The 27,004-nt window shown below is 35.3% G+C and overlaps 8 protein-coding genes across 11 annotated transcripts; 4 read left to right on the top strand and 4 right to left on the bottom strand.

The window, feature by feature from the left end:
* Window positions 1-462: 462 nt before the first annotated feature.
* Window positions 463-1,963, bottom strand: LOC124408493 (ATP synthase subunit gamma, mitochondrial). The gene is made up of 2 exons (XM_046885449.1): window positions 1,840-1,963; window positions 463-1,571 (listed from the first exon to the last, which is right to left on the bottom strand). The coding sequence occupies exon 2, from the start codon at window positions 1,550-1,552 to the stop codon at window positions 668-670; it is 885 nt and encodes a 294-aa protein (XP_046741405.1). The 5' UTR covers window positions 1,553-1,571; window positions 1,840-1,963; the 3' UTR covers window positions 463-667.
* Window positions 1,964-2,507: 544 nt separating this feature from the next.
* Window positions 2,508-5,734, top strand: LOC124408494 (alpha-soluble NSF attachment protein). 2 transcript variants are annotated; one of them, XM_046885450.1, is made up of 5 exons: window positions 2,508-2,718; window positions 4,354-4,550; window positions 4,648-4,913; window positions 5,050-5,223; window positions 5,351-5,734. In XM_046885450.1, the coding sequence occupies exons 1-5, from the start codon at window positions 2,627-2,629 to the stop codon at window positions 5,498-5,500; spliced, it is 879 nt and encodes a 292-aa protein (XP_046741406.1). In that variant the 5' UTR covers window positions 2,508-2,626; the 3' UTR covers window positions 5,501-5,734. The 2 variants fall into 2 exon arrangements, with proteins under 2 accessions (XP_046741406.1, XP_046741407.1); XM_046885451.1 differs by having other exon boundaries at window positions 2,663-2,781.
* A 2,070-nt stretch (window positions 5,735-7,804) lies between these two features.
* Window positions 7,805-11,637, bottom strand: LOC124408486 (conserved oligomeric Golgi complex subunit 2). The gene is made up of 11 exons (XM_046885436.1): window positions 11,514-11,637; window positions 11,192-11,419; window positions 10,761-11,045; window positions 10,362-10,663; window positions 10,072-10,189; window positions 9,534-9,856; window positions 9,238-9,304; window positions 8,836-9,022; window positions 8,424-8,703; window positions 8,159-8,339; window positions 7,805-7,943 (listed from the first exon to the last, which is right to left on the bottom strand). The coding sequence occupies exons 1-11, from the start codon at window positions 11,589-11,591 to the stop codon at window positions 7,845-7,847; spliced, it is 2,148 nt and encodes a 715-aa protein (XP_046741392.1). The 5' UTR covers window positions 11,592-11,637; the 3' UTR covers window positions 7,805-7,844.
* A 221-nt stretch (window positions 11,638-11,858) lies between these two features.
* Window positions 11,859-13,936, top strand: LOC124408492 (dnaJ homolog subfamily C member 17). The gene is made up of 7 exons (XM_046885448.1): window positions 11,859-12,000; window positions 12,072-12,200; window positions 12,360-12,527; window positions 12,644-12,871; window positions 13,078-13,158; window positions 13,341-13,550; window positions 13,612-13,936. The coding sequence occupies exons 1-7, from the start codon at window positions 11,932-11,934 to the stop codon at window positions 13,723-13,725; spliced, it is 999 nt and encodes a 332-aa protein (XP_046741404.1). The 5' UTR covers window positions 11,859-11,931; the 3' UTR covers window positions 13,726-13,936.
* Window positions 13,937-14,279: 343 nt separating this feature from the next.
* Window positions 14,280-16,036, bottom strand: LOC124408491 (serine--tRNA ligase, cytoplasmic). The gene has a single exon (XM_046885446.1). The coding sequence runs from the start codon at window positions 15,823-15,825 to the stop codon at window positions 14,344-14,346; it is 1,482 nt and encodes a 493-aa protein (XP_046741402.1). The 5' UTR covers window positions 15,826-16,036; the 3' UTR covers window positions 14,280-14,343.
* A 151-nt stretch (window positions 16,037-16,187) lies between these two features.
* Window positions 16,188-19,122, top strand: LOC124408496 (transcription initiation factor TFIID subunit 12). 3 transcript variants are annotated; one of them, XM_046885453.1, is made up of 5 exons: window positions 16,478-16,650; window positions 17,134-17,384; window positions 18,021-18,213; window positions 18,300-18,390; window positions 18,463-19,122. In XM_046885453.1, the coding sequence occupies exons 2-5, from the start codon at window positions 17,136-17,138 to the stop codon at window positions 18,569-18,571; spliced, it is 642 nt and encodes a 213-aa protein (XP_046741409.1). In that variant the 5' UTR covers window positions 16,478-16,650; window positions 17,134-17,135; the 3' UTR covers window positions 18,572-19,122. The 3 variants fall into 3 exon arrangements, with proteins under 3 accessions (XP_046741412.1, XP_046741409.1, XP_046741410.1); XM_046885454.1 differs by lacking the exon at window positions 16,478-16,650 and adding an exon at window positions 16,701-16,719; XM_046885456.1 differs by lacking the exons at window positions 16,478-16,650; window positions 18,463-19,122 and adding an exon at window positions 16,188-16,230 and having other exon boundaries at window positions 18,300-18,456.
* A 202-nt stretch (window positions 19,123-19,324) lies between these two features.
* On the bottom strand, window positions 19,325-20,376 carry LOC124408497 (cyclin-dependent kinases regulatory subunit-like). Its single transcript, XM_046885457.1, has 3 exons — window positions 20,197-20,376; window positions 19,782-19,909; window positions 19,325-19,657 (listed from the first exon to the last, which is right to left on the bottom strand). The coding sequence occupies exons 1-3, from the start codon at window positions 20,253-20,255 to the stop codon at window positions 19,566-19,568; spliced, it is 279 nt and encodes a 92-aa protein (XP_046741413.1). The 5' UTR covers window positions 20,256-20,376; the 3' UTR covers window positions 19,325-19,565.
* A 1,962-nt stretch (window positions 20,377-22,338) lies between these two features.
* LOC124408495 lies at window positions 22,339-25,939 on the top strand. Its single transcript, XM_046885452.1, has 5 exons — window positions 22,339-22,648; window positions 23,252-23,456; window positions 23,607-23,736; window positions 23,814-24,145; window positions 24,511-25,939. Exons 2-5 carry the CDS (start codon window positions 23,259-23,261, stop codon window positions 24,610-24,612), a joined length of 762 nt encoding a protein of 253 aa, XP_046741408.1. The 5' UTR covers window positions 22,339-22,648; window positions 23,252-23,258; the 3' UTR covers window positions 24,613-25,939.
* The last annotated feature ends 1,065 nt before the right edge of the window (window positions 25,940-27,004 follow it).

The raw sequence follows: 27,004 nt of genomic DNA, 5'->3' as shown, positions 1-27,004 counted from the left end.
CATTGACTGTGTTATCTTTTTAACATTTGACACCGATTTAATACGATTTTTTATTACTTTTAACGTTGTCATATCTCAATTTAAAAGATTAATTTACACTTAATTGGCGTCAAGGTATTATATTACATTGGCATAATCTGTAGATGTATCCCTCATTGGCAAACAGGTAAAACTAATAGTAGTTACAACTGCCAAAAGAGGTTCAATTATAAATCTGACATTTATATTCAACTCATACTTAATCTTCGATTGTCAGCTTTTTCTGTTTCTACACTACGACGTTTGATCAAAATATTTAATTCTCAGGTATTCTTTTATGAAAAACAAAATTAGCATTTTCATTCAAAATTAAATGATAAGAATAATACACAGATATTGAGCATAACTTCTAGGACTCGATGTGCAATATAGGAACGTACTTTATAAGGACAGAGAGGAATTGAATAACATTCTACAGATTAGTATTTACAGTGAGTGGTGATATTTATTGTGGAACAGACCTCCTCTACGGAAGCAATGTTACATGATACTGTATACAAGTTGGATATTCTTTAACGGCGCTTGTAAAGCTACCAAGAATTTCAATATTGTGTCTTTCTCTCAAGAGCCACTGTTTCGAAGAATATTAAATCTATCTGATTTCTAAACATCCCCTATAGCGATACGCTTAATCAAGCGCAGCAGCTCCAGAAATAATTTCAATAAGTTCTCTGGTAATGACAGCTTGGCGAGTACGATTGAAGGTCAGAGTGAGTTTCTCAATCATTTCACCGGCGTTCTTACTTGCGTTATCCATAGCAGTCATCCTCGACGACTGCTCGCTGCAAGCACCTTCTTTCATACTGTAGAAGAGCAGAGAAGCTAGAGAAAACTCAAGGTAGCTCTGAATGACGGAATCATCTAATGAATCATAGATGGACAATTTCGGAGCAGTGGCAACTGAATCTTTGTCATATAAAGGCAAATCTGAAACTCCATAGGAAACTACAGACTTGAATTTATTGTAGACGATGCGTCCAGAGGCAAAGGAGTATCCACTGTTTAAAATCTCTGCGGCCAATTTAGAAGCATCGGTAAAAGTTGGTGGAAGGCGACCAACTTCGGAGGCAACGAACAATATATTATTGGCAAAAATTCGGGCTAAAACAGCTCGTGATTTTTCACCTACGCATATGATTTTTGTGTTCTCTTTATCACCAGGATTTGCGAGCAGCTGATCCCTAATGTTACGGGCAACTCCTGTGTGGCAAGCTCCGCAGAGACCTCGGTCTGATGTAATTGCAATTACGAGTTTACTCGGCACTCCTTCTGGTGCTGCAATTTCAGCTTTTTCATAAAACGCCTTGGTGCCTTCTCCAAGGGGGCGGGCCTGTTTCAAATCCCTCTCCGCACGATTGTACTTAGCAGCGGACACCATCTTCATTGATTGAGTAATCTTCTGGATGTTTTTAACAGACTTCAGACGCAGTGAGATGGACTTTAAAGTTGCCATGCCCCGCTGTTGGAGCTGCTGCGAGTGCGCAGGCACCAAAGTTAACGTCTGACGAAGCATCTTTACTTTCGGCCTGCCCCTGAAATTAATTATAACCGTTAAAAAATTGCTTACAAGGTGAATTATGTTAGACGGGCGAAAATTTACGCCTGTGTGCGTGCATAAGTGTGTAGACATTTATGTAATCCATTCACGCAGATAAGTCATGTGCCGAATTGATATGTGGAAATAATATCGCATGATTGTGCATCTGTCAACGACAATAAACGCCTTGGATAGTGATTAAATCACACTACTATTGCAATTTAAGTCTTCTTTTGTTAAAAACAATCGTCGCAGACACTTACCCAGAAATTTGGCAGAAAGTTAGCTAGGAAAAGCAGGGACGACCTAATCCAGAGAAACTCTACTGCAAAAAGGATACAAGCAGCAACCGGGACTAATGGTCAATGGCCAACGAATAGACAGACGACTCTGCGAACAAGGTAGACACGAATACGAAGGCTGTTGTGGTTGATGCTAATTTGTGATTCTTGCCGTAAAATATTTCGTAGCCCCATCTAGTAAATTAAATATTACGAAATTTTAGAGGGTTAGGCAACTAAACAGCTATAAAACCATTTAAAAAATTTTATATCAAATAAAACGTTTTTCAGTCAGCTTGAGTGGGATAGTGTCAAATTCTACCGCCAGATAGCTGCACCACTGTCTAGTCATGAAAAGCTATTTATGGAAAATAATGGCAATATTCGACTTTTGGGTATCAAGTTTGATGATGAAACATAGATTTATATAAGTTTGGGCATTTAATTTTGCCATATAAATGAAGATAGCGTTCATCCCATATCGAAAAAGAACATGTACAGAACACTGTGTCAACCTAACCTCAATATCTGGCGCAGTGTCTGGTTTTGCGTGTTTTGCATAGATAGACGAACATGATTGGCGGACGGCCACCCCCCCTGTCTTTTCACAGTGGAAATATGTGAAAATGAATAGGGTGGATGTTTCCTTCATGTTGACGTCAGAGCAGGTCAGAGCTCACTGGTGGCGTACAGTGAATGGATTTTGTCAATAAAGCAAGTGACAGTATAATAGAGAAATAGCGAATTGTTTTAAAAAGTATTCATCATCATGGGTGACAATGAGCAGAAAGCCATACAGCTCATGGCTGAGGCAGAAAAAAAATTAACATCCTCCAAAGGTTTCTTTGGATCTCTTTTTGGGTGAGTTGATATTGATTTGTCAGAAAAATGACAGACTGGAAGGATGGACGAATTTATTGATACGTACGTCGCAATTTGTCGAGCTCCTCACTGATTTGCATACGCGACCCTATTCCTCATGGTGACATATAATTTCGGTATATTTTCACGTATGTCACTATTACTTAAAATTCATCGTATGAGTCACGAGGGTTCACCAATTTCACATCTTTGCGAGTTTGATATTAAAATATAATTACTAATTTTTTAATGTACACGCATTCGGCCCCTTCGTTACTACATTTAGGCACTACTTCCAGGTCTAACAATTTTCCTTCAATCACACAATCAGTTCTTAGGGCATAACAAACCTTTCAAATTTACACATCAATTTGCAGTCAGTCTGTTCAATGGTTGAGTGATAAGGTACACATGACAATCTAAAATTTACACACATGATTGAAGTTCAAACAATAATTTGCCGAATTGTCATTGTATGTCATATGTTCTGTACAATTGTACAAGTATATTGTGTAAATAGGATCACGAGTGCTTGTAAATTTATCATCCGTTATCTTGTTCTTTTATGTTAATCGAATGAAAACTGAAGCAACTACAAAACGTATTCTGAGAATTAGTCATATTCTCTTCAGATCTTGACTTCACAATAACATGATGTGGTATACTGATTATTGAGCTTTGTTTCTTTGTATATTCAGAATGCTTCCTTGTGACACGTGGACTTCAGTCAATGCTTGGAAAGCTTAGAGTTTTGGATCAAATTTATTTCTGTAAAGACTATCCATTAAATTTATTTATTATGAACTTCTATTCTCCTAATTATTTTTGTATGTGTATTACTTGCAGTGCAAGTTATCGAAATGCAAATAGGAATATAAAATTATTTATTCACTGAGCAAGCTATTTAGGTGATTACTTTTTGATACAATTAAGGAAAGATGTTCGTTCCAAAATAATTCATTGCTGAGATTTAAACTTCGTTTAAATGGTTTCACAAGTGTTGATAAAATGTTATGCAACATGATTAATTAAAGTGCTAAAGATATCTCAGTTTACTACAAATTCTTAACGATTTTTTATAAAATAGATAACAAATATCTGAGAATTATCTTCTACGATATTTTAAATATCATAAAAAATTCACAAATATATGTTACTTTTCAAACAGAAAAATCATTCCTTCGATGAATGAGGTATTTGCTTATCCATGACAAAATTGATGTTATTTTCCAACTGATGACAGGAAAGATTCTCAAAAAACACATTATGTCTATCATAATAATGGTATCATATAATTGATATAGATAAATTTAAAGATCACAGTTACGTCAATTTTGGCATGAAGCTTTGAAATATGAGCAAGCAATACTGAAGATATAGTTTGTTCCAATGATGTTTCCAAATTTCAGGCACAAGATATTCATATTAAATAATTTCAGCCCATATCTAGCTTATGTGGTATTAGGGGAAACCTTGTTCATCTATCCGATGAACCGATTCCAATTTTGCGTGCATAAAAATTCCCACAGAATTAAATTGATATTATTAATAATCTAAAGTGGTAATTACAAACTGCAGTATAATCACTGTGTAATTCATATCAAATATCTAAAAAAAATGCTCATTACTCCGCAGAGGATCATCGAAAGTAGAAGAAGCAGTAGAATGCTATCAGCGTGCAGCAAATATGTTCAAAATGGCAAAAAAGTGGGGAGCTGCAGGGAATGCATTCTGCGAAGCAGCTAATCTTCATGGCAAAGCTGGTAGCAGACATGATGCTGCAACGAACTACGTAGATGCTGCCAACTGTTATAAAAAGTCGGATCCAAATGGTATGATTTTTTTTCATGTAATATGGGTTGAACTTTCTTGAATTGCAATCATTAAGAATGTCTTGCTTATTTGACGTTTTTCTTCTGAATATTGTAGAGGCGGTTAGCTGTCTTCTAAAAGCAATAGAGATATACACGGACATGGGACGGTTCACAATGGCTGCTAAGCACCATCAAAGTATAGCAGAGATGTATGAGAGCGAGTCTGTCGACCTTGATAGAGCAGTAAACCACTACGAACAGGCAGCCGACTATTTCCGGGGTGAAGAAAGTAACTCTTCTGCAAATAAGTGTTTGCTCAAGGTAGCACAATATGCCGCTCAACTTGAGAATTACGACAAAGCGATCCAGATCTATGAACAGGTTTGTGTGATTCGTATTAACTGTTTGTTTTATTATAGAACAGTAGGGGATCTCGATGTAGAAGAATAGAACAAGTTAAACACTTGCTTTTATGCGAAATGTAATGGATAATTTTACAGAGGTTGATAACTTACAGGTCGCCTCTTCGTCCCTTGAAAGCTCGCTGTTGAAATATAGTGCAAAGGAGTACTTTTTTCGTGCTGCATTATGCCATCTCTGCGTCGATGTTTTGAATGCTCAACATGCAATCGAACGTTACCAAGAACAATACCCTGCCTTTCAGGATTCTAGAGAGTACAAACTTATCAAGGTAAATTAGTAATTTATCATCAACGTTAAATGAAATAAAGTTCGAACCTTATTTGGATAAATGTCAGTAAGTTTACATATATCTTTTTGCCCTAAAATCTTTACCTACTTCTTTGTTGTTCACATAGACGCTAATCGAACACCTAGAAGAACAAAATTTGGAAGGTTACACAGAAGCAGTTAAGGAGTATGATTCCATATCACGGTTGGATTCCTGGTACACAACGATCTTATTGCGTATTAAGAAACAGGTCAACGACAACCCAGACCTGCGCTGATCTCTTCACTCTTTTACACATAATAATATGCCATTATTATCTTCCCACTCAGATTGTGCACATCTTCCTCTCATAGCCAGGCTTATAGAATATCTTCAGACCCTAGCGTCTTGAAAGGGGTAAACGAATACTGTTTTATTAAAGTACTCACGAAATTGTTTTTCGTTCTTAGAAATGTGTGAAGTATCATTGTATAGAATTTAAACGTATTATTCAAGAATGGTAGTAAATACATTCGTTTGGTATCAGTTTGTAATCGCTAGTACACCAATATTCTTTTTTCACGCTTACGGTGTGATGTATATATACATATATACATATATATATTTATATATATATCGTACGGATGTTATTAAATTTTTCTACTATCCGACAGTTATGCATTTTTTGCTAGTGAACATGCAACGATGAATTTTTTGTTCCTAAAAGTACATGGCATGGCACGATCACTACTGAAGGTATAGCTCAGAGGCCGAAATAGCGATAAAGCCTCATTAGGTTGTTTATAACGTTTAGAAAGGCTACCTGGATTACAATTCAGAATAATAATGTGTATATGTTTCATTTGAATTAAAGTTCTAACTTCCAGGAGAAAGTGTTGTTTCTCATTCTTCCAATTCCCGTTCGTTACTTTGTGACAATTTACAATCAGTGCTAACATAAGTGGATATGTTATCTACCACAAAATTGTTTTACGCATTTCTGAAGTAGCTGAAACTCAGATCTTTTGAAACGTTATAAAAACTTTAAATTTAATTTTGAATTGTTGAAACTAATATTATTGCTATGTACTGTTTTTCACCTTAAGTGACTCATAATCAGTAACATAATGCATTGACTACATTCATATATATAATAAATATACATATATTGGCTATAATAATGTTAAATTAATAATAATGTAATATTTTACCATTTTCATTGAAGATATACAATTTAGTTGCCGAATTAACCATGCAAAGACATTAATAATGTTGTATAGTATTGGTAGGTTATTCTCAATTTCGAGATTATTTCAATGTTGTGTATACGGATAGGTCAATATTGTATTTTGTATATTACATTTAACCAATTATTTCCTATTTTAACCCAATATGATACTTATAATTGTACACTTAAAATTGCAGATTTCTTATTTATTTGTTTCTGTTTCTATAAAATAAAAAACTGAAAATTCATGTTTGACTTTGCCGAAAATTCAGATTTCATCATTTTAATGGCATTATTATTTATACACAATTGGAAATCAAAATATGTGATATACTTCATTCGCATAAAAATAAACTATATTTTAGTTTCTAATGGAGCAAAATCACTTTAAATACATATGTCTTATAATTCCAATTTTTATGTGCCTGCAGAATATTATCCTGGCATGTATAACATTTTGAAGTCGAACGATTCGAAACTTTATCATTTCATTTTTCTGAAAATGAAAATATATTATACGTGCATACTTTATACATTGAAAGTGTTGGTTCACTCTGATCCGAAATAATTGACATATTTATAAAATTCATTCTTAGACTATAAGAGTAACAGATATCAAAATTAAACAACGGATATCTAGTCCCAGGTTTTGCAGTATGATCGAGTGAATCAATCATCAAATAACTTATATCATCCTTTGAAAATATTGTTATTCACAATTGGTAGGGGAAGGTATTTCATTTGTTGAAAGTATCAATGTTTTTCTCCTGTACCAGTATATTGTGACAGGTAATTACGACATACTTAGACTTGAAAGAAAAAGTACAGTTACTTGATATTACTATTAACCATCAGGTAGTAGAATATTCTTCATTTCTAATCGTAAGTAGATAGTAGATATATTATATTGATATCTGTTACCTTTATGTACACATTTGTTTTCTAATTTTTCTTTCGAATTATACAAATGACAGGATACAATCCGTGCAGTATTTATCCAAAGTGTATATTCTTTCTTATATTTTAAATGATGAATTCAATTTTCATGACACTGTAAAATATTGAACTGGCTTAATAATCAAATAATCGTGTAATAAATGTATGAAAACACTGTACAGTGATATATAATTATATCGATAAATAATCCATCGGATAGGTTAAAATATGTGACTATACCGAACTACTCGCAAAGTATGCAACATTGACACAAGTTATTGTGAAGCATGTTAGTATGACGCCAAAAATTAGTTACAGGTTGATCTGAGTAAGAGTATTTTGCATTTCATTAAATATCAATGAAAAGCAGAATTATAGACAGAAACCGGCACAAAAAGGATCTGAATACGGAATTGAATAATTTTATTATCACTTGTAGCAACAAGTTGGCATTCCACCATGATCAGTCAGGTGTACCTTATCTTGCCTCATTTCTACTTTTTAAAGCCTCTTGAACCACTTGCAATAATTGCTTCAGATTGGAAACATTGGTTCCAATTATTCCTAGATTCCCTATCTGAAAAAAAGACGGAAACATACATACATGATATAAGATAGATTCCCTCATATAGAGATAACGTTAAAGAGAAATAATGCTGAAGTGGTAAATTTTCAGTTCAATCAGGGGAAAAGAAGTCAATATATGATTTGAACGAAATATCTCAGTTTTTAAATTTAATCTGAAACTCACACAGAAGCTAATTATTCTGACGAATACCTAACTCGTCTTACCATTTGATAAAAACTCTGTACATCAATTTCTAATTGAATCCGGATTTTTTCATCATCACCAATGCCTTTGCCCTCTGACGATGACATTCCTGTTGATTTGTCTCTGATTTTCTTCAACCTTCGCAGACTCTCTTCGGTTTTTTGTACAGATGTTAAAACATCAGTAACTGACAGGAGGTACCTGACAAAAATCATTTACTAGTACCATACGGCGTAGGTCTAAAAAAGACAAAATCGTTTTCTACACCCATAAAATGTAACTCACTGTTCTGACACCAAAGAAACGGTGGACTCCAGTAATTTCGTAACAAGACTTGGTATAGCTGAATTATACTCCATGTAAAAATTGGCTAGGGGTTCAATCACATGGCTCACATATGTGCAAGGTTTAGTCGGCACTTCTCTATTTGTGCGACGAAATAATCTGGGAATATCGTTAACTTGTTTCAAATGAATCGCACTTTGAGACATCAGTTCTTTCACTATTTCATCGGTGATAAGTGGTAGCGTAGATTGTAAATTTTTCTCAGATTCTGCTGAGCAATCTATAACGTTGGTATTGATATATTACTAACTTTAAATATATAACCATATGTCTGTGCCACCATCTAAAGATAGTACTTTCAAAAATACCATAAAGGTATGTAATAATTTAGTAATAAACAGCACCGTCTTACCTTCAAGTAACGTTTTAAGAGGAGAGTTCGCACTTGAAATTTTACTGCACACTACCTCTAACAACGAAGGAATATTTTTCATCAGTTTTTCTACGTCAGTGTATAAAAAAACCAGAAACTGTAGTCTAGGCGGATGTGCTGTTTCAATAATGTTACTGGCAGTAGACTTTGCAGCATCCGGCCAACTCTACAATTACCATGAAATGATGAATAGATTATTATAACCACTTTATTAAGTATTTTGATTGTTCAGTTATTTTAGAAAATCCGAGTAGTCGCATAATTTCTGATTGAACATGCGTCATCATTTTTTTTTTAGAATGGAATTTATACAATCTAATGTGGCTACGATAGTAATCAATAGTGACATCCTATTAGAATAAAACTGTATACTATACTCACTTGTGTCACTGCTACTTTACACCATGTTTGATACCGTGAAATAATTTGAAGGCTCAATTTCCAAAAACTGTGAAAACATAAGTATGACTGATCAAGATGGCAATAATGAGATTGGTCACGGATATTTATATTCAATTCAAATTCGTTATGATTAGTTTCATTACGATATACGATTTAACAGTTTAAATTTCGTTCTTCGTTAACTTGATGTACAAGAATTTACAATTATTGGAACCCACAATTGCTGGATGTTTGTTTAAAAAAAGTAACTATAAGTTGACCAACATTAAACTTACCGCTGTAATAGTTTTGGGAGATATATACCATCTGCCCACGTTTTCATAAGGGATTCCCAGACAACATTAGTTGGATGCAGAGTGAATTCATTTGATGTAATCGCAGATACATTTTCTTTGAGCATTGAGGGAGAAATATCCTCATATAGTACAGCCTCAACATTACCAGCTAATTCTTGAAATCTGATTTGAAAATATACTGGCAAATTCCATTTTCCCAAAAACCTATGATACAGGGAATGGCCTTTTAATTCTGACAATGTCTCAGGAGTGCAGCAAGCTTCTTCGAGTTTTGTTAGAAATTCTACTGTTTCCAAATATCTCTGAAATAATTCGACTATTTTAAACATACTTCAAACAGAGTCCAAGACATACCATAAATTTACTTTCTGTCCTGGATTATTAGCATACAATAAATTAACCTAAACTCTAATATGTACATTTTCACCCCTCTAAAATTTTCACAATAACGAAGCAAGTTATAGAGATACACCCAATCTACGCTAGTGTGCTGAGTTTTTCTAATACTGCTACTTACCCTATGAAACAACTCAGGATTGCCCGGAGCAAATATTAAACTTAGATGCAACTCAATCCTCTCTTCAACTTCGGGCCAAAAACTGTTCACTATGAAGTTAAATCCTTTTACAGACATTCTGAAAATAAATAAGAGATAATATGTGATCATAAGCAATTTCATCAACAAAAATCTTGTTAATTTTGATGGTTTTAAGTATAAGAATGTGTGAATTATGCATCTTGCCGCAATCTAAGTTTTTTTGTATCTAAACCGCATGTGTCTATTTATCCAAAACGTGAAGCACTTACCTATCTGGGTATAAAGTGATTGCAAGAAGCTGGGCTAAGTCTTCGTCGAATATAGATAGTAATCTTTGGTAAATGCCCCGTAATCCTTGCGGTTCACTTTGCAGGGTTATTTCATTAATTATATTTCCAACCAGAGGAGCTATCAACTTTCTACGCAAGAGGTCTTCCGTATCCGAAACTTTGTCAAGAGTAACGTATATTCTTAGACAACGTATCAATAGTTCAGGCTGTTTTTTCTTTATGCTGGATATAAACATCTCATCTAAATTACTCATCAAACTCTGCCCTATTTCGTTGCACGTCTGCAGAGTTGAATATTAACATTTTTGAGACAAATTTATGAATATCAACAGTAATAGTGGTAATAGTTGGGTATTACTACTTGAAAATGTAAGATACCTTGATTCGTGCCTCTGTAAGATCTGTTTTACATCTGGAAATGTGAAATTTAAGTTGATTGAATTCTGTAGCAGCTCGTTCCAAGAGATCGGAATCTAGCTTGATCTGCTCCTTATCTTTTGAATTGGCCGTACTTTTCTTCACAAGAATATTAGATAATTTGGTGATAGAGTCGTGCACGTGTGCTAAACTTTGTAAGCTTTGCTTTCGTTCTCTAATGTTGCAGCGTTCATTCAATGTGCTCGTCACCTCATTTATCATGTCGTCTAAAGTTTGCCGCACTTGCTGCAATCCGAAATCAATGACATAATCATTTGTACGTTTTCCCATGAAAGAATTATGTGAATTCTGGTGTATGATACTTTCCCCAATATTCATTTAACCGATGTACGGTGAAGTCTCGACGGACGTAGCGAAACGAATATACTTGCCATTACTTCCTCTCTCAATTGACCCAAGGGAACTTGTAGATTGTTTATAGCTTTGTCTAGACCGATCAAGTTGCTGGACAAGTTAACAAAGTCGGCGTAATCCTTGTTGATGAGTTCGATCATCGCGGATCGTAAAACTTTTAAATACACGCCTAAGTCATCGCGCATTGTCTCCAAACTTGCCTTCTTCCGATGCTCTTGTAGAAATGCATCAACGTTAAAATTGTTCTGTAAGTTGGTTGACATATTTCATACAAACATACGAAAAAAAGAAACTTATAGGATTTGTACGTATAGAGTGGAAGAAAAAAATATTAATTACCGCATTGAAATCATTTTCTTTGAAGGATAAATCCTTGGGTGCTTTTGGTAACATAAAATCCTCCGGTGTCTCAGGCATCTTTACGTATGGCTAGATTTTTCCTGTTTGAGTCATAGGTTAGGCCTATTTGATCCGGACATTAATTACTTAATTGCCTGCTAATCGTAGACGCCGCTATTCCCAAACAGTCACCACGTTGAAGCCAACGTTAACAGATCGGAGGAATTAACAGGTGGTAATTGGAATAACGGACGACACGGCGTTATTTTGACAGCCACAGATGGAAAGAGTAATCGACCAACCATTCAACGTCAGCTAACTCAAACATAACCTGTATTATTTGTAACCGTGAGGAAATGTCAAACGGATGCTGAACGTTTTTCCTCGCACAAAAACTGCAAGAAGTATCAGCTAAAAAATGGACAATTTAATGGACTTGGATTTGTACGAATTGATTGGATCTGTTTCGACAGCTACGATAAAAGATGTGGGTACAATACAAATCATTCGATATTGTCAGGGATTTCTTATTCCTAACCTGAATAAATTATTTTACAGATAAAAACAGCGTACCGGAAAAAAGCACTTTCTTGCCATCCAGATAAAAATCCTAATAATCCTAAAGCCGCAGAGTTATTCCATCAACTTTCAAGAGCTTTAGAAATATTGACAGATGAATCCGCCAGAGTGAGTAAACCTGTCATTTTTACGAAATGTCACATCATTGCTTTTGCTAGAAAATTATTACACTCGTATTTCCCAAATAATAACTGGTTTAGTTTGTTGATCATGAGTTTCAACTCTCAGTCATCTATGACTGCTTAACTGTTCGTAAAAATCTTACAGGCAGCATATGACAAGGTAATAAATGCAAAACTTCAAGCTAAACTTCGCAGCAAACAATTAGATTCAAAGCGAAAAAAATTGAAGGAAGATTTGGAAGCACGGGAAGAGGCTTACAGAAAATCTCAGATACAAGGAGGAGACACTAAAACCGATGAGCAAAGGCTTCAGGTACATTAATTTGTAGTAGCTGCATTTGGCCACTAACTTATTTTGACTTACAATTCATTGCTTTGAGAGATCATGTATTACAATTTTCATTTGTTTCTTTCTCTTCATCCATATAGGCTGAAATCGAACGACTGCGCACTGAAGGTTCCAAGCAAGTCGAGGAAGAAGTAGCTTTTGTTCGTCAGCAGGTCTTGGAAGAATTGCGCAAAATGAGAGGAACAACCGGTGAATCTCAGTCCAGTAATCTCAATGAACGGCGAGTTAAGATCAAATGGAAAGCAGCTAAAGATGATCCACTCAATGGTGGCTATGACTATAGTACCTTACATCAGATCTTGTCAAAGGTGAGATTCTAGTTATATAGATACATACTTCTTCAATGCAGTGATGCGAATCTAAGACCTGTGGTTTTTTTCCAAAGTGGAGTATTCTGTTTTCCGTTATGAGACATAGAGATGAAGCACTTGTACTTTTCTTCTAATTAACTTCAATTTATACTAGTTTTTTTAAGCCTACAAAAATTCATTCCCATATCCTTTGCGATTTTCAGCACGGAGATATCAACATATTGGTCGTTTCTTCAAATAAAAAAGGGCGAGCACTGGTTGAGTATGCCAGAACCGATGCTGCAGTAAGAATGCAACTTACTTACAATTCATACTAGCGCACAATTGACACTTCTATCGGTCCAGTCGTAATGCATGTGGAAATCTGAAGTAGAATTAGAATCATAGATTAATGCAGTGACTTTATAAAGTTCTACTCGTTATAAAATATTTGGAATTCAATAGACACAAGAGTCTTTGTTTGTAGGAAATGGCAATACAGATAGAAAAAGGACTTGTGAGTAATCCCATAACCTTGGAATGGGTATGTAAGCCTCAGATGAAAATGGCATGTGATACGTCAAATGTAACCGGGTCTCTGCCACAGAGTCGAACGTCGCTGTTTCCATCTCAGGATACTTCTACAAGTAAACCAAGCATGAAATTTCCCAGCTACTCTTCAGCCCCCAACATATTCGTGAGTATTAATTATGCTCGATTCGTATTTTATTTACCACAAAAATACCACTCTCTTTCAGAATGTACAGAATAAAATATCTGACTTGGAGTTCGAAAGTTCGGTGCTAAGCAACCTACGACGAGCTGAAGAACGTAAACGACTTATAGAAAAATTGTCTCAGGAGGATGTTTAGATCACTGAAACATTGTTTTTATGCAAGAAACATGAGTACCAAAGACAAAGGTGGGAAACAAAAACTTATAGAGTACACAATTTTTTATTCAGATCACAAATTCAATCTTACACTTTGCCAATTACTCATTAATACCTACTTTCTACCAAAAGTAAAAAGTTAAGTGCAAAATAAAATTACACCAGCTGATAGTCCTATCGACTAGTTATTATAACGATCCAAATAATAAATTTCATGAATTAGGCCAGCAAAAATTTTTTATATAACATGAAATTCAACCGATCTTCAAAATTTGGCCGTTATATACATATAATCTATGATACGCAATATAAATGATTTTGGATGCTGTATGTACATACTACAAGGACACAGGTTTCAGGTGCTCATTACCATATTGTATAATTAAATGCAAATAATGTATCAAAGCATTTATTAATTCATTGAATGGCGATAGAAAAGCTTTCAAAGCTGACTAATTTCGTATAATCTGAAAATTATAAACACTATATTCACGGCTAGATAAACCTGTGCGAACAACACTTTACGTGAGCTTCATGGAGTCGTTAAAGTTAGTTGAGTCAAGTTATTTATAAGATAACAAAGCTAATGAAGTGAATCTTATTTTTTCATTCCTTCTTTCTGTTTCTTTTGTTTCTTGGTTTCTGCCTCGTCGATAGGAGCTGGTTTTACAAACGGAATTTCATTCTGATACTTAGCAGGCATAAACTGCTTGATAGCATCAGGTACTACAATCCCAGTTTCAGTTTGATTTACTTCTAATACAGCGCAAATGACTCTTGTAGCTGCGCACATTGTGGCATTAAGCATGTGAACGTAGTCCATAGTAGCATTCATCTTTTTTGTTTGTCCATAACGAACAAGAAGTCGTCTAGCTTGATAATCAAGACAGTTGCTGCAAGAGACCAGCTCTCTAAAAGCTCCAGAACCAGGGAACCAGGCTTCCAAGTCCAGTTTTTTAGAAGCCGCATGATTCAGTGCCCCAGATACGATGTTTACCACCCGATACGGAATGTTAAGCTCCTGATAAAACGACTCGGCGTTTTCTATCATTTCATCCATCATCTCCCAAGACTTGTTGTCATGTGGCGAGGTGAGACAAAATTGTTCAACTTTCTCAAACTGATGTACCCTGAATATACCCCTAGTATCTCGACCATGGGACCCGACCTCTTGTCGGAAGCAAGTAGACAGACCTGCATATTTTATCGGAAGACTGGCTTCGGCGATCCACTCGTCTCTGTGGAAAGCGGCGATAGGTTGCTCAGAAGTGGCTATCAGGTATTTTTCCTCAATTTCCTTATCATCTCCACGTTCACTCCCCTTTCCAATTACTTTGTAAAGCTCGTCGTCGAACTGAGAGAGCTGGGCCACTTCTTGCATCACGTCTTTTCTCATGAAGAACGGAGTGTACAACGGCTTGTAGCCCTTGTCGAAAAGCTTCCTCAATGCAAATTGGATCAGTGCATGTTCCAAAAAGACTGCCGGCCCAACAAGGAAGTATCCTCGACCACCAGAGACGGCGCTGCCACGATCTCCATCCATACCGTCAATCATGTGTATCAGATCAACATGGGAATACTTTTTGCGCTGGGTACAATCCCCAAATGTTCTTTCAACTTTATTCTCATCCTCGTCGTTGCTAACTGGAACAGACGCATGGAGGTGGTTACCAACTTCACGCAGTGCGCTTCTACGCTCAGTCTCAGTTTTTATAAGGTCCTGAGCATTCTGCTGAATCGCTTCCTCGATCAGCGCGCGAACCTTCTTTATCTGATTGACGTTTAGTTTTTTGAGGTTATCCGAGGATACGTTATCCAAATTTTCAGCCAAGTTATTAGGCACCGGTTCATCTCCGCCAGCTGGTTCTTTTTTCTTCATTTTTTCGCCGATCTCTTTACTGCATACATTTTTCAATTTATTCAAATTATCGGCCCTGTGCCGCAACTGTCGCCAAAACGTGTCTCTTGCGACAACGGTGTCAACCAGCCCGACGTCTTTGAATCGCTTCCTTTGATTCTCCCGAATTTTTTCGGGATCGAATCCCTTGTCTGTTCTAAAAAGATCAAGGTCCAGAACCATTTTACACCTCTCTGTATCCGGGGATATTAAGTATTCGCTTCACCGTCGCGTGTTCCGGATTTCTTCGAATGTATCACGACCGGTACAATTCGGGTATTTCTTCCAGATGGTGTACACACGTGTAATGATGCAACTACATGCAGCTGACACGCGAGCTACCTCCACTCAACGTGAATCGTGACGTTCTTTAAATTTACAAAGTACTACAGAGGTCAGAGATGCTGTTAGCCTTCTGGTAAAAGTTGTAGTCAGGAAGTAATATTGGTTGTAGCGGTGTAGCTGAGATTTAGCTCCACCACAGGCCAAATGGAGATTCCTTAAAGCTTTTACTATCGTATAAAAATGTCATATTCATGCGATTTGTGCAAATAATAATCATGTCCAGTTCCATTCGCACACATGCAGGTATACACTCTGTGGTGAAAAAGGAGAAGCCATGGTTTGCGTTCTTTTTGCGTTACACCACGGAGCAAATGGTTACGCCGGTTAGGCGAAACCGGCTACGTTCATGCAACCTTTGACTAGCCTTTGACACTCTAATATCCGTTTAGCGATGGGACAGGATGAGATCGAAAGCATTGTACATCCCACAAAAATAGTACAGAATAAACATTATTCATGTCTTTTCATAGTATTAGTACAAATAACATTTTTGCAATGGTTTCTGAAAGAAAATGAAAACCTGTTTGGGCGCCACTTCTTATGCTGGACAACGTAGTAATTGTTTTCTTTCCGAATTGAGGTTTTGGATCATTTCCAAGATTTCGACTCCTGTGAAAATTATTTTCCTACTCTGTAATTAATCTAGACTAATAATTAAAATAGGTACGTATTCATGCAGCTGTTGCATGTCTGTGTTTGTATCTGGATCTTTTTTATACGGAAATCAGTTTTGTAGGTTATCCGATCTTTTAGGACACTCCACTCAGCGATACAAATTAGAGTTGTTTTATTATATCAATAATTTTATGCTTTTAAGATTTAAAAAAAATTTCGAGTTAAAATTTCTTGCTCTTACATTTATCACCATTCGTTGCTAGGATAGCACATTTACTGATTTACTACTACTTTTAATCTTCAACATCAATAAGAACTATACATACTGTTTTTTTTTTTAACGAAAATTGTGGGCAGTATTATCTATCTGTTAATCTATTGAACCCGAGAAAATTTCTGATGTAACTTCAATGGAATCCATACCTGCATTCATGTATTTTCTTTATTTTAATGCATTCTTTGATTGCTGTCGTAACCATCACAATTACGACATTTACAAACCATTTCATTTAGGATTGATATTTGTTACAGAAATGGCGCAACAAAATCCTGTGATACAGCCAGGAACAACTGCGTCAGATGTGAGCCCTGGACTTGGCAATCTGCAATCAGTAGGCCCGAGCAATTCAACGCCCTCTGTTACAACGACATTGCAAAGTGGGAGTACCGTTCAAGTACCTCAGCCCCAAACACAGTCGCAACAATCACAATATGTACCTCAATCAGCTAAAGGTCCACCAGCCCAGCTATCCCACAGCAGTTCGTCTTCGGAGTTTCCACAGGTTTGTTTTTATTTTCATATATTTGTAAGTGTCGATACCAAATTTATAAATAAGGATTCCAAGTGCGAGGCACTATCCACATAATGTATTAACTTCAGCAACCATAGAAAGTCAGGATTTTCAGTTCTTGTTTGATTAGATCTTGAAATATCTCATTGCAGCTGCATCTTATTATGCAAATCAACATATCATATTGATTTTTTTTCGACTTTTTTTTCAGTCAACTCCTAAAATTTTGTTGGATATGTCGAAAAAAAAAAATCCCCTGAAAGTTATAGCCCTTAATATTAATATTAAGTATTTTCTCTGGGCGTGAAAAGATTTTTCATATAAAAACTTTGCGAACTTTTCAAGATCGTTCAATTCTGTGTAAATTGTAATCAAGAAAAATGTGATAGCATAAAATGCCGCTGATTCATAGAATTTTGAAAAAAAACTTTTTGATTTACCTGTATTTTATATGGATAATGTTTTCACGCCTAGAGAAAGTACTTAATATTAATATTAAGGATCATAACTTTCAGGGAAATTTTTTTTCGACATATCCAATGAGATTTTAGGTGGGAACTGAAGAAAGACGTAAAAAAAAAAATCACCCCAAAATATACATACTTATCCACCTATTATGCATTGCAGTTCCTTACAAAAACACGGCTACAAGATCTGGTGAGGGAAGTTGATCCAACTGAACAATTGGATGAGGAAGTGGAAGAAATGCTATTACAGTTAGCTGACGACTTTGTCGAAACAACTGTAAACGCTGCTTGTCTTTTAGCTAAACATCGGCATGCCAATACTGTTGAAGTAAAAGATGTCCAGCTGCATCTAGGTGAATTAATAGTTTTCACTTATTTGAACATATTTCAATTTAGTGAGGTAATGGCATAACTGATACATTTTCAATTTATATTTTAGAAAGAAATTGGAGCATGTGGATTCCTGGTTTTGGTACCGATGAAGTTCGACCATACAAACGCGCCACAGTCACTGAAGCTCATAAGCAGAGGTTGGCTCTGATCCGGAAATCGATAAAAAAATATTGAGCCTTAATTGTAATTTTTTTTTTTTTTTTTTTAAGAAACATCAATATAGTTTCCATTGAAAAAGATATTACAAGCCCTGGAATAAATCGGGTATTGAAAATATCACGGTGCCTGTTTGCATTGTGTGTAACGATGCGATTATAAGAAAATTACCTATTAAATTCTAGATTCATATTAAAGCAGGAAAAAAAATACACTTCGAGTATTATATTTTCTAATTGTACCGGTGACTACATTTCATGTAGTGATTGTACGTAGGCAACAATTACGGGTTTATTTGAAATGAAAGGATAATTTAAGCTCTCCCATGACTCGGAGAATGGTGAGATGTTAAAAAAAAGCATCCAGAAATTCCCGTGGAAAAGAGATTCGCCAAAGTGTACTGAATGATTGGGTCTGTCACTGTTTTCAGCAAGAGACATTTGTATACGTTGGATAAACAAAGTTTTTGTTCGATTGCATGATAATAATATCGTATTTCGTCACCAAGTCTTTGACTGCACATTTGACTATCATCTTAGTTATAAGAATATTTTGAGAGGATATCGGAGAACCTTTTACAGAGTTGTAAAATCTTATGCATAATATATTTGTCCGACGTGCTAGCTTAATTTTGGTATCGTTCATTAAGCAATATGTAATAAGTAAAAGAAAAGTATAGTATTAAAAGCTAATAAAACCTTAAATTCTTATTGGTATAACACCGTAACACCAATTGCTAACGACCTGCAGAACAGATTGTAAATTTTACGAGAAAAAACGTAAACGGTTTTTTTTTTAAATATCCGCTTTTATTGCATTCAAGGACAACTCAAGTAATTAATAAATGACGGAATGATTGTCATTTGGTAATCTTGCTATATTTCAGTTAGATGTTGCATTGGTATAGGATATTCATTGAAAATTTCAAGCGAAGCATAGTTTCATACAAATGTACAAATGGTCAGTGATAAATATTGAATTCGATAAATAAGTAAGGGTAATGAAAAAATCAACTTACATTTAATACTAAGATTATACTCGTACAATAGTAATGAACACTTGTTATTTCACGTTTTCAGTTAAAGAATGTTAGCACAACTCGGATGACATAGTATCACAAAAGCTTATAATTGACCAGTTCATGTCTAGTACTTGATCAAACAGTAATTGTCTGTTGCTGAATAGGAGCATTTCGGATGCTGAGTATCACATCTACCCTTGGTCGTCGAAATAGTAAAACATGGGGTTCTGAAAATATCACAAATTTTGACTAAAAACAACTTATATCACATATTGAGAAAAATATCAAAGATGTATGAAAATATGATTATTATTCTCATGTTAAGTATGAAGAGCTTTCGGTACATCGTACCTGGGGTATGCATCATGTAGTGAACCCACCCAGGGCTTTGCTGTACTCCCAAGTTTCGCCATTCCGTTTCAGTCATAAGATGTGACTTGGGTACGTGACGTGCCAAGTCTGCTGGTAAGATGACGTGCCTGTTGAACGAATTTGGTATATGATGGGAAAATTTAACAATGTTATTAGATCAAACAGAGTTTAGTAGATGCGCGTGTAATTGATATTTCATGTGGTGTGACTGTAGGATAGTTTTAAGTTTACCATTTACTAATCGAAAGTACGTTGTTTCGAAAAAAAATTACGAAAGCCACCGTTAAAGGGCATAATTCTGAAATAAAACAATTCAAATTCAGACATAAAAGGTTATGTAGCCCTCGGTAAAAATTAGCAACAGACGCAGTTCGTGCGAGTTGGAATGACTAACCTGTACTCGTATTTATCGTCGTTGTACTTTTCAGAATACTGTATTTGGTCCGAAGGCATTTTATTTGGTCTTTCGCTTTATATTTGGAAAATGTAAACAAACCACGAAAATTCAGTCCACGAACAACGGCACCTCTTATTTCCACGATCCACACCATGCACACACCATGCAACGCCTGATGCACGCGCTGTTTAAATGGCAACAGCCAATCACTATTGCCAATCTTTGAGATAAGTACTAATGTTTCGGCCAAGTCGGTTTCCACCCTAACTTTTTCTGTTGATCGTAAATCTGCCTGATATATGTTAATGATTATACATACACAGCTAGCGAATTTTACCTTTGTATCAAAATTTTTTATACAAAGCTTTGCTCTGCTTACTATCCCATATTTTCAAATTTGCTTACAATTGGCATGATCGGCTTTTGTCGGTTTTGTTTTGCCGCCTAAATGTAGGTGGCGCTGGTGTATAGCTAACTTCAGGGTACTCACTGAAGTCCGGGACGCTGATAAGTTCGAACGTGAAGTCACGTTCTGCGTTCCGAATTCGTATGAATTGTGCTTATTTTAACAACTTTTTCGTAATTAACTCGATCGGTGAGGGTGGCTCTAGTAAGTGTTCGTTAAATTAATACTTCAAAATCACGCTGAGGTTTGTTTTCACGGGCTTTGCCTGCGATCGTTTTTTGTCAACGTTGAACAAACGACGATCGCTATTTGTCGTTGAAGACTCATACCGCAGACTAAACTCGTCAATATTTTCGGTATTTTCGTAGAGAAATCACGCGTTGACTGGGTCGTTCACTTTAGAACGTGCCGTTTTTATTTTGTCGCGAGTATTTCGGGTGTGAGAACTGTTATCCGATTGCTACAACGACACCACACTGTCGACCATTCAATGTTCAATTGTGTCTTCACATTGCCCTTGACCATCATCGTTCTTCGCAGTTTACTTGTGACTTTGCTTCGGGTATGACTTGTGTGCGAATTGTGTGATAGAAACAACAAATATAAACCCATCGATAGTGCATGTAACCATCGTCGACGAAGCCTGTGTTTTACCGTCGACTCAGAAGAGCTGAACCGGCTGATCTTATCTTCTGGAAGCATCGAATGATCGGTAAGTTTTCAAGACGTCGCAATCTTTGCTCGTGATTTCATGTGTAATCGGATGGCGAAAATTTTCATAAAGTCGACATCGCCTACAGCGTTGTGAGCCTTTGTCATTCCCCTATTTTAAAAGGCAGATGATTCGTTTTTGAGTTTGACCCACGGCTCCTACTTGTGTAGATTCATGTACCACGAAATTTTAAATACGCCTCCTTCTCTTAAGGAGAGAATATCGCTCTTCCCTCGCCGCAGGCAACCTGAAGCAAGAGCTTTGCTATTATTTTCTCGAATTATCATTTTAATCAATAGGTCAAATAATTGAGCGCAATACAAAATTCAACTGTTTTCTTGTCAGAAGTGATCAGTCTGTCATAGTGACTTTTGTTGAAAAATAAAACAATCTTATCGACATCATATTTAGTAATTGCGAATGAGCTGCGGCTACCCCATTTTCTACTGTATTGTTATTCACTTCAGAATTTGCCATCGAAGTCTGCCGTATCATTTGCTAGAAATGATTGAAAACGGAAATCAAGAATATGAAATATTATCCTAATTTTCGTTTTCCCCATTCACCAGAGTGATTTGAATTCCACCGCGATTACGTTTCGCTATTAAAATAAAAAAAATTATAAGTCAATGTTTCTGACTTGTTCAGTTTCGACCACTGCAGTGGCACTTTGCTATGGTAAAAATATGCTCTTCATTATCGACTGATTTTGTGACGCCTAAGTGTGGTGGACTTCGAATCGGTAACCGACCTGTATTTAGCCTCTAGCACATCTCTAATTTAATTTCGAAAACCAATTTTGTATTAGAGAGCGCTTCCAAGTAGAGAAATTTAAAACGAGTATGGCATAGACATATAATATATTGGCTCTTGTCTTTCAGTTCTATAAGTTTATGGAGTGTAGCTCACTGATATCTTTCTCTCTCCGATGTGACATTTCGGAACACATGCTTTGGTAGATAAATAGCGCCTCTTCGGATAAGTGAATGCAACGGAAATAAATTATATACGTGTGTTATATATATTTCAACGAAAAAAAAATACAACAGCGTCTTTATAGAAGTTTTCTCAACATTCGAATGTGATATAAATCCTTCGATTTTCAATTTTCGTGCGACAGTCATCGACGAACTTGAATAACCGCAAAACATCGGAAAGTATGTAACCCAAATGTAGATGGCAGTTGGCAACGCACGTTACAACAACGGCACAACAAGGTGTGTCACGACACTCACGACGCTTTTCGTTACTGGATGAATAATAGTAAATCCTCATTGATAACAGTACGACAAAATTAAGTATTTTCATACACGCTTTGACAGATAATATAGGTGAGTGGTTCTTAAAATAACGTTAAGAAATAAGCAACAGTTCAAATGGTCGAAAAACGTAGTGGATGTTTTACAGTCTGTTGTTTATTATTGTTTCAACTTGGCACCGTCGTGCAACTGCAATTTGGGCGTGCCGTGAGCTGCGAGATGATCAATCCATATTTCTATGATCTATATAAATTTCACTGAAAATTTATTCCCCATTATCGATTTGACAGAAGTGTTACAGTTCGTAGTTACAGTTCATCTAGACATGTGAAATTTTTTCAGAATCATTTATAGCTGTGATTGTTGTGTACCTGATGATCTCACTAGTTACAAAAATTCAAATTATCTACAGCTCAGTCATACCTTCATCTCCTGTTGCCATATCAACTTATTTATCATGCATACTTCAGACTGTTTAATAGAGCCATGCTTTCCGATGTGATTGTCTATTGCTTCAATTTTCACAATTAAAATGTATTTTAGCAATACAAGCCACCGAAGCACGAGGAATTTCTTGTGGATTCTATGCTGGTTGTGATTTTAGATTAATTTGTTCTTATACATTCTGCTATCGATGATCTTACTCTCTGTTTTCTATTTGAATGTTTTCAAAAGTTTCAAAATGAATTATGGAAAGAAATCACCGAGCATGGGCACACCGTCGATATATTCGCACGTGACAACACGCAGTAGCGCCAATCTCAAATCATCTAGATCTGTGCGAAGTGTCAAAATACCTTGGTATCAGAAGCCAATCATAACGAATGCAATCGTGCTCGATATTCAACGAGGAGCTATGATGACTGCAATATATGGCGTGGTAGGTTGCAAATATAAGTTTTCCAATAAATCAAGCTCATTTTAATCAGCTCGCTATAATGTTTCACGACTACTTGAAGTCATTATCAACATTGGGTACGCACACGTGTAGTATACGGTACATGTCGGTCATAGATATTCAATATTCTAGTGTTTGGGAATTTTCACCATATGCACGGCGGTATTTGATATCTATTGCCTGTCTCAAGCTGCTCCTGGATCGACTCATTACGGATATTATCTAATATCGTATCAATTTGTCTACGTTGGAAATCAGCACGGTAAAAATATATTGCATAAAATTTAAGTTTTCATCATTATCGTTGATGTCAACCTTGACGCATTGATCTCGTTACAGTTCGCAACGCTCTTATTGTATTCGCCCTCTTTTCAATGATCGGCGGAGTGGCCGTCTTTGTAACGTCGATAATGTTACTGATAGCACTGACCAAGGAGTATGAGAAGAAAATGCTTCCATGGGTCTACGTTTTTGCCGTTTTCACCATCTTCAGATTATTCGCATTCATATTCTTCAGTATTGTTAACGATATGATATTTGCTTACAATATCATGATGTGCCTCCTGTGGATCGTGTTCAGCTGTTTATCCATTTATGGCTGGTTACTCGTTTATTCGTTGTATATCGAACTCAGCGATTTGACGAAACTTGAAGACTTGGCACATTTAAGGGTAAATTATAATTTTTATTTGATTGATTGCACATTCCACTTAGGACAGTCGTTTTTCACAGATCAATAGGGTCTACAATAATCTTGATAGTAACGGCGGAACTGTGGAACATGTTGAAATCTATAATTATGAACATTATCTATTTGTGGATAATTTGTTTGGGTTTGTCTCGTTTTCCTCCTTCAACAAATTGTATTTTTTTTTTGTGTTTTTAAAAGAACAAGACGGAATTTGAGTTCGAATCAAGTTTTGCGAATTTATTTACATCTAGGTTAACCCTATCAAGTATTATCGTATTCCCAGTTGCCAATACAATGCTCGTCCGTACATTTTATTTCAACACTCGTGCATCTATTTCTTTCCAGATGGGCACCATGCAGTCACTAAATGCGTCGACAACTCACTCTATAGCAGGTTCTAGACCTACGACTCCACACAGTACTGTGTCAACGATGCCCGTGAATTGATAAAAATTGCCGTATTCGTTTGGAATGATATATTGCTTCTTTGCTTAGACTATTCAGGGGTGTTACGCGATATGCAAAACTTGGAAACCTGAAATTGTCTGAATATTTTTTTGCTGTCACATATATAGGCAAATCATTAGCCTACGTTCATTGTAGAAAAGGAACCGCTAGTCCAGATGTAAGTTCATGGTCGAAATTCATCCTCGTCAGGATAAAATCTGATAGCTATTTTATTGGGTTTCTCTTTTTAACTTTTAATTACAAATGTCTTCTTGTTCCTTCGCAGTACTGTGAAAAAGGACTTAAAGTTGTCAGCGAAGTAGTCGTAACAACCCTGTTATTGAATAGAACTATTTTTTTTAGTTTATTTATCAGGCACAGGTTGGCATTCTGTAAGAAAGTCACGAAAATTTTTTCCAAACAGAAAAATACTATATTTCTCTGTCTTAATATCATTCCATTAAGACATAATTAACTGATTGTAATACTATTGATCACTATTATTGTGACGTTTGCATTTATGCGTTCGGTTGATCATCATTTCAGAACTGCATGCTGAAAATGCTTATATGATTTTAAATCATTATTCACTTTTTTCTCATTTATTTCTCATGAAGCTGTACAAACAATTTAGTGATTGATTATATCAAGCTGAATTTATTTCCGTCCAAAATATAATGATAAGTTAGACTTAATTATACTTAGAGTTAGGAGTGCTTAGAATGTTAGTGTTTGAAAAATTTTAACAATTTTACATACCAATTGCTATTGATATAAATTTACAACTTGACTACGTATGTATACAATACATATCGAATATATAATTATAAACAAGTTGAGTATGATATACTCGTATATACCGTCTTGAATCATAAGCTTCTGAGCTTGAGTTAGAATTTCTTCTTCTTTCAACTTTTGAAAACTGTACACTCAGGTTTTAGCTGGATCGTTGAGCAGCTATTACATTTTAACTTTTACCTACACTTATTCTCGCATTTTATATTTTTTGTATCTACATTATGTAAGAAACTAATTGATATTTATACACGTAGACCTGTCTTAGGGTAACTGATATTTTATTGAATAACGATCTTATCACTCGGCTTCAGTGTTGATCGTGTAATTATAACATTTATAGATCTGAATACCATGTACGATCTAATTCTGAATGCTGAACAATTCCGTCCAAACTTGGCGTCGTTAAACGCTGATTAATCATCGATTTTTATATATATATATATATATATATTGACTTAATATTGTATTTAAAAAATTTTATAAAGTAAAAGATTGCAACGTACTTTTACATCCAAGCATACGAAATTGATGAGAATAAATCATTGTTCGAGAAATTTTATCCAATTTTTTCAGCGATGTTAAATTTGTACAATCTAAAAGTAATGGATAATCGAGTGATTAAAAAAAAAACCGTTCTTAATTCAAATTAATTTGTTCTGATTGAATTAATTTTTTAAATTTAAAATATTTTCATAACTCAACCCAATTATACTCAATTCGTTTAATTCAATTTATTTTTTACAGTAATTTAATCTTGTCCAAGTTAATATTCGATCATTTCAATTCATATTCCATACTTTATGTTATTCCAAAATTTTTCATTCAATGTAGAATTTTTCTATTGATCTACATTAATTTTTCAATCTAATTTTAGATTGATATTGTTACTGTTGTATCAAATCAATTTTATTGTAATATTTCTGTGCTAAACAGAGTAAAGATAAAATAATGCCGATAAAAATCGATATGGAAGTACAAATAAAATGATTCAGCTTGCCTAGACTTTAATATCGTAGATTAATTACGGTATATGATCAAAGAACCGCAAAGGATCATTTTCTTAGGAAGGAAACTGCGAACCATGGACGTCCATCCGAAAATGGTCAGAAGTTATTCTCTAGACTTCAAAATGTCGAGATTTGGAGGAACCTCAACTTTTCATTTCCGGGGTGATTAGAATAACTTTCCTTCTCACTTTTTCTTTCGAAAAAAAAAGACGAGCCGGAAGTTGGAAAACAGGAATTTTAAATAAGATTTTTTCTCTTTAAGATGACTGTACGTTTAATTGCATAAGTATATAAACTTGGTACATCCGAAATACATGGTATTTGATGACTTGTTTATAACACATATATTTCGATTGCAACCTAATACGTAAAATCGTGGAGTACCGATTACAAAGTGCATTTCATATTTACAAACATTTATCGGACTTGGTTTATTTCGTTTAAAATTTATGTTCCTTAATTTCATAATTATTTTTTCAAGCGTATATTCGAAACTTAATTGAATTTCTTATCGCCTATAGATATGTATAATTATGTGATATATATATTCATTTATTTATCTATTTATTGACAATACCAGCGCAGAA

This window comes from Diprion similis, chromosome 8, assembly GCF_021155765.1.
Source record: "Diprion similis isolate iyDipSimi1 chromosome 8, iyDipSimi1.1, whole genome shotgun sequence".
Taxonomy (NCBI): Eukaryota; Metazoa; Arthropoda; class Insecta; order Hymenoptera; family Diprionidae; genus Diprion; species Diprion similis.
The sequence above is the reverse complement of the archived record's forward strand: the minus strand, read 5'-3'. Positions and strand labels throughout refer to the sequence as shown.

Coding starts and splice junctions, on each gene's coding strand:
- LOC124408493 (XM_046885449.1), bottom strand. CDS start 1,552: ATGCTTCGTCAGACGTTAACTTTGGTGCCTGCGCACTCGCAGCAGCTC.
- LOC124408494 (XM_046885450.1), top strand. CDS start 2,627: ATGGGTGACAATGAGCAGAAAGCCATACAGCTCATGGCTGAGGCAGAA. Junction 4,914..5,049: donor CGATCCAGATCTATGAACAG/GTTTGTGTGATT, acceptor GATAACTTACAG/GTCGCCTCTTCGTCCCTTGA. Junction 5,224..5,350: donor GAGAGTACAAACTTATCAAG/GTAAATTAGTAA, acceptor TTGTTCACATAG/ACGCTAATCGAACACCTAGA.
- LOC124408486 (XM_046885436.1), bottom strand. CDS start 11,591: ATGCCTGAGACACCGGAGGATTTTATGTTACCAAAAGCACCCAAGGAT. Junction 9,857..10,071: donor ATCCTGAGTTGTTTCATAGG/GTAAGTAGCAGT, acceptor GAATTATTTCAG/AGATATTTGGAAACAGTAGA. Junction 9,305..9,533: donor CTCCCAAAACTATTACAGCG/GTAAGTTTAATG, acceptor ATGTTTTCACAG/TTTTTGGAAATTGAGCCTTC.
- LOC124408492 (XM_046885448.1), top strand. CDS start 11,932: ATGGACAATTTAATGGACTTGGATTTGTACGAATTGATTGGATCTGTT. Junction 12,201..12,359: donor TGACAGATGAATCCGCCAGA/GTGAGTAAACCT, acceptor AAAATCTTACAG/GCAGCATATGACAAGGTAAT. Junction 13,159..13,340: donor ATGCCAGAACCGATGCTGCA/GTAAGAATGCAA, acceptor CTTTGTTTGTAG/GAAATGGCAATACAGATAGA.
- LOC124408491 (XM_046885446.1), bottom strand. CDS start 15,825: ATGGTTCTGGACCTTGATCTTTTTAGAACAGACAAGGGATTCGATCCC.
- LOC124408496 (XM_046885453.1), top strand. CDS start 17,136: ATGGCGCAACAAAATCCTGTGATACAGCCAGGAACAACTGCGTCAGAT. Junction 17,385..18,020: donor CGTCTTCGGAGTTTCCACAG/GTTTGTTTTTAT, acceptor TATGCATTGCAG/TTCCTTACAAAAACACGGCT. Junction 18,391..18,462: donor ACTGAAGCTCATAAGCAGAG/GTTGGCTCTGAT, acceptor TTTTTTTTTAAG/AAACATCAATATAGTTTCCA.
- LOC124408497 (XM_046885457.1), bottom strand. CDS start 20,255: ATGCCTTCGGACCAAATACAGTATTCTGAAAAGTACAACGACGATAAA. Junction 19,910..20,196: donor GACGATAAATACGAGTACAG/GTTAGTCATTCC, acceptor TTCGTTCAACAG/GCACGTCATCTTACCAGCAG. Junction 19,658..19,781: donor CTACATGATGCATACCCCAG/GTACGATGTACC, acceptor TGATATTTTCAG/AACCCCATGTTTTACTATTT.
- LOC124408495 (XM_046885452.1), top strand. CDS start 23,259: ATGAATTATGGAAAGAAATCACCGAGCATGGGCACACCGTCGATATAT. Junction 23,457..23,606: donor TGACTGCAATATATGGCGTG/GTAGGTTGCAAA, acceptor TCAATATTCTAG/TGTTTGGGAATTTTCACCAT. Junction 23,737..23,813: donor CTACGTTGGAAATCAGCACG/GTAAAAATATAT, acceptor ATCTCGTTACAG/TTCGCAACGCTCTTATTGTA.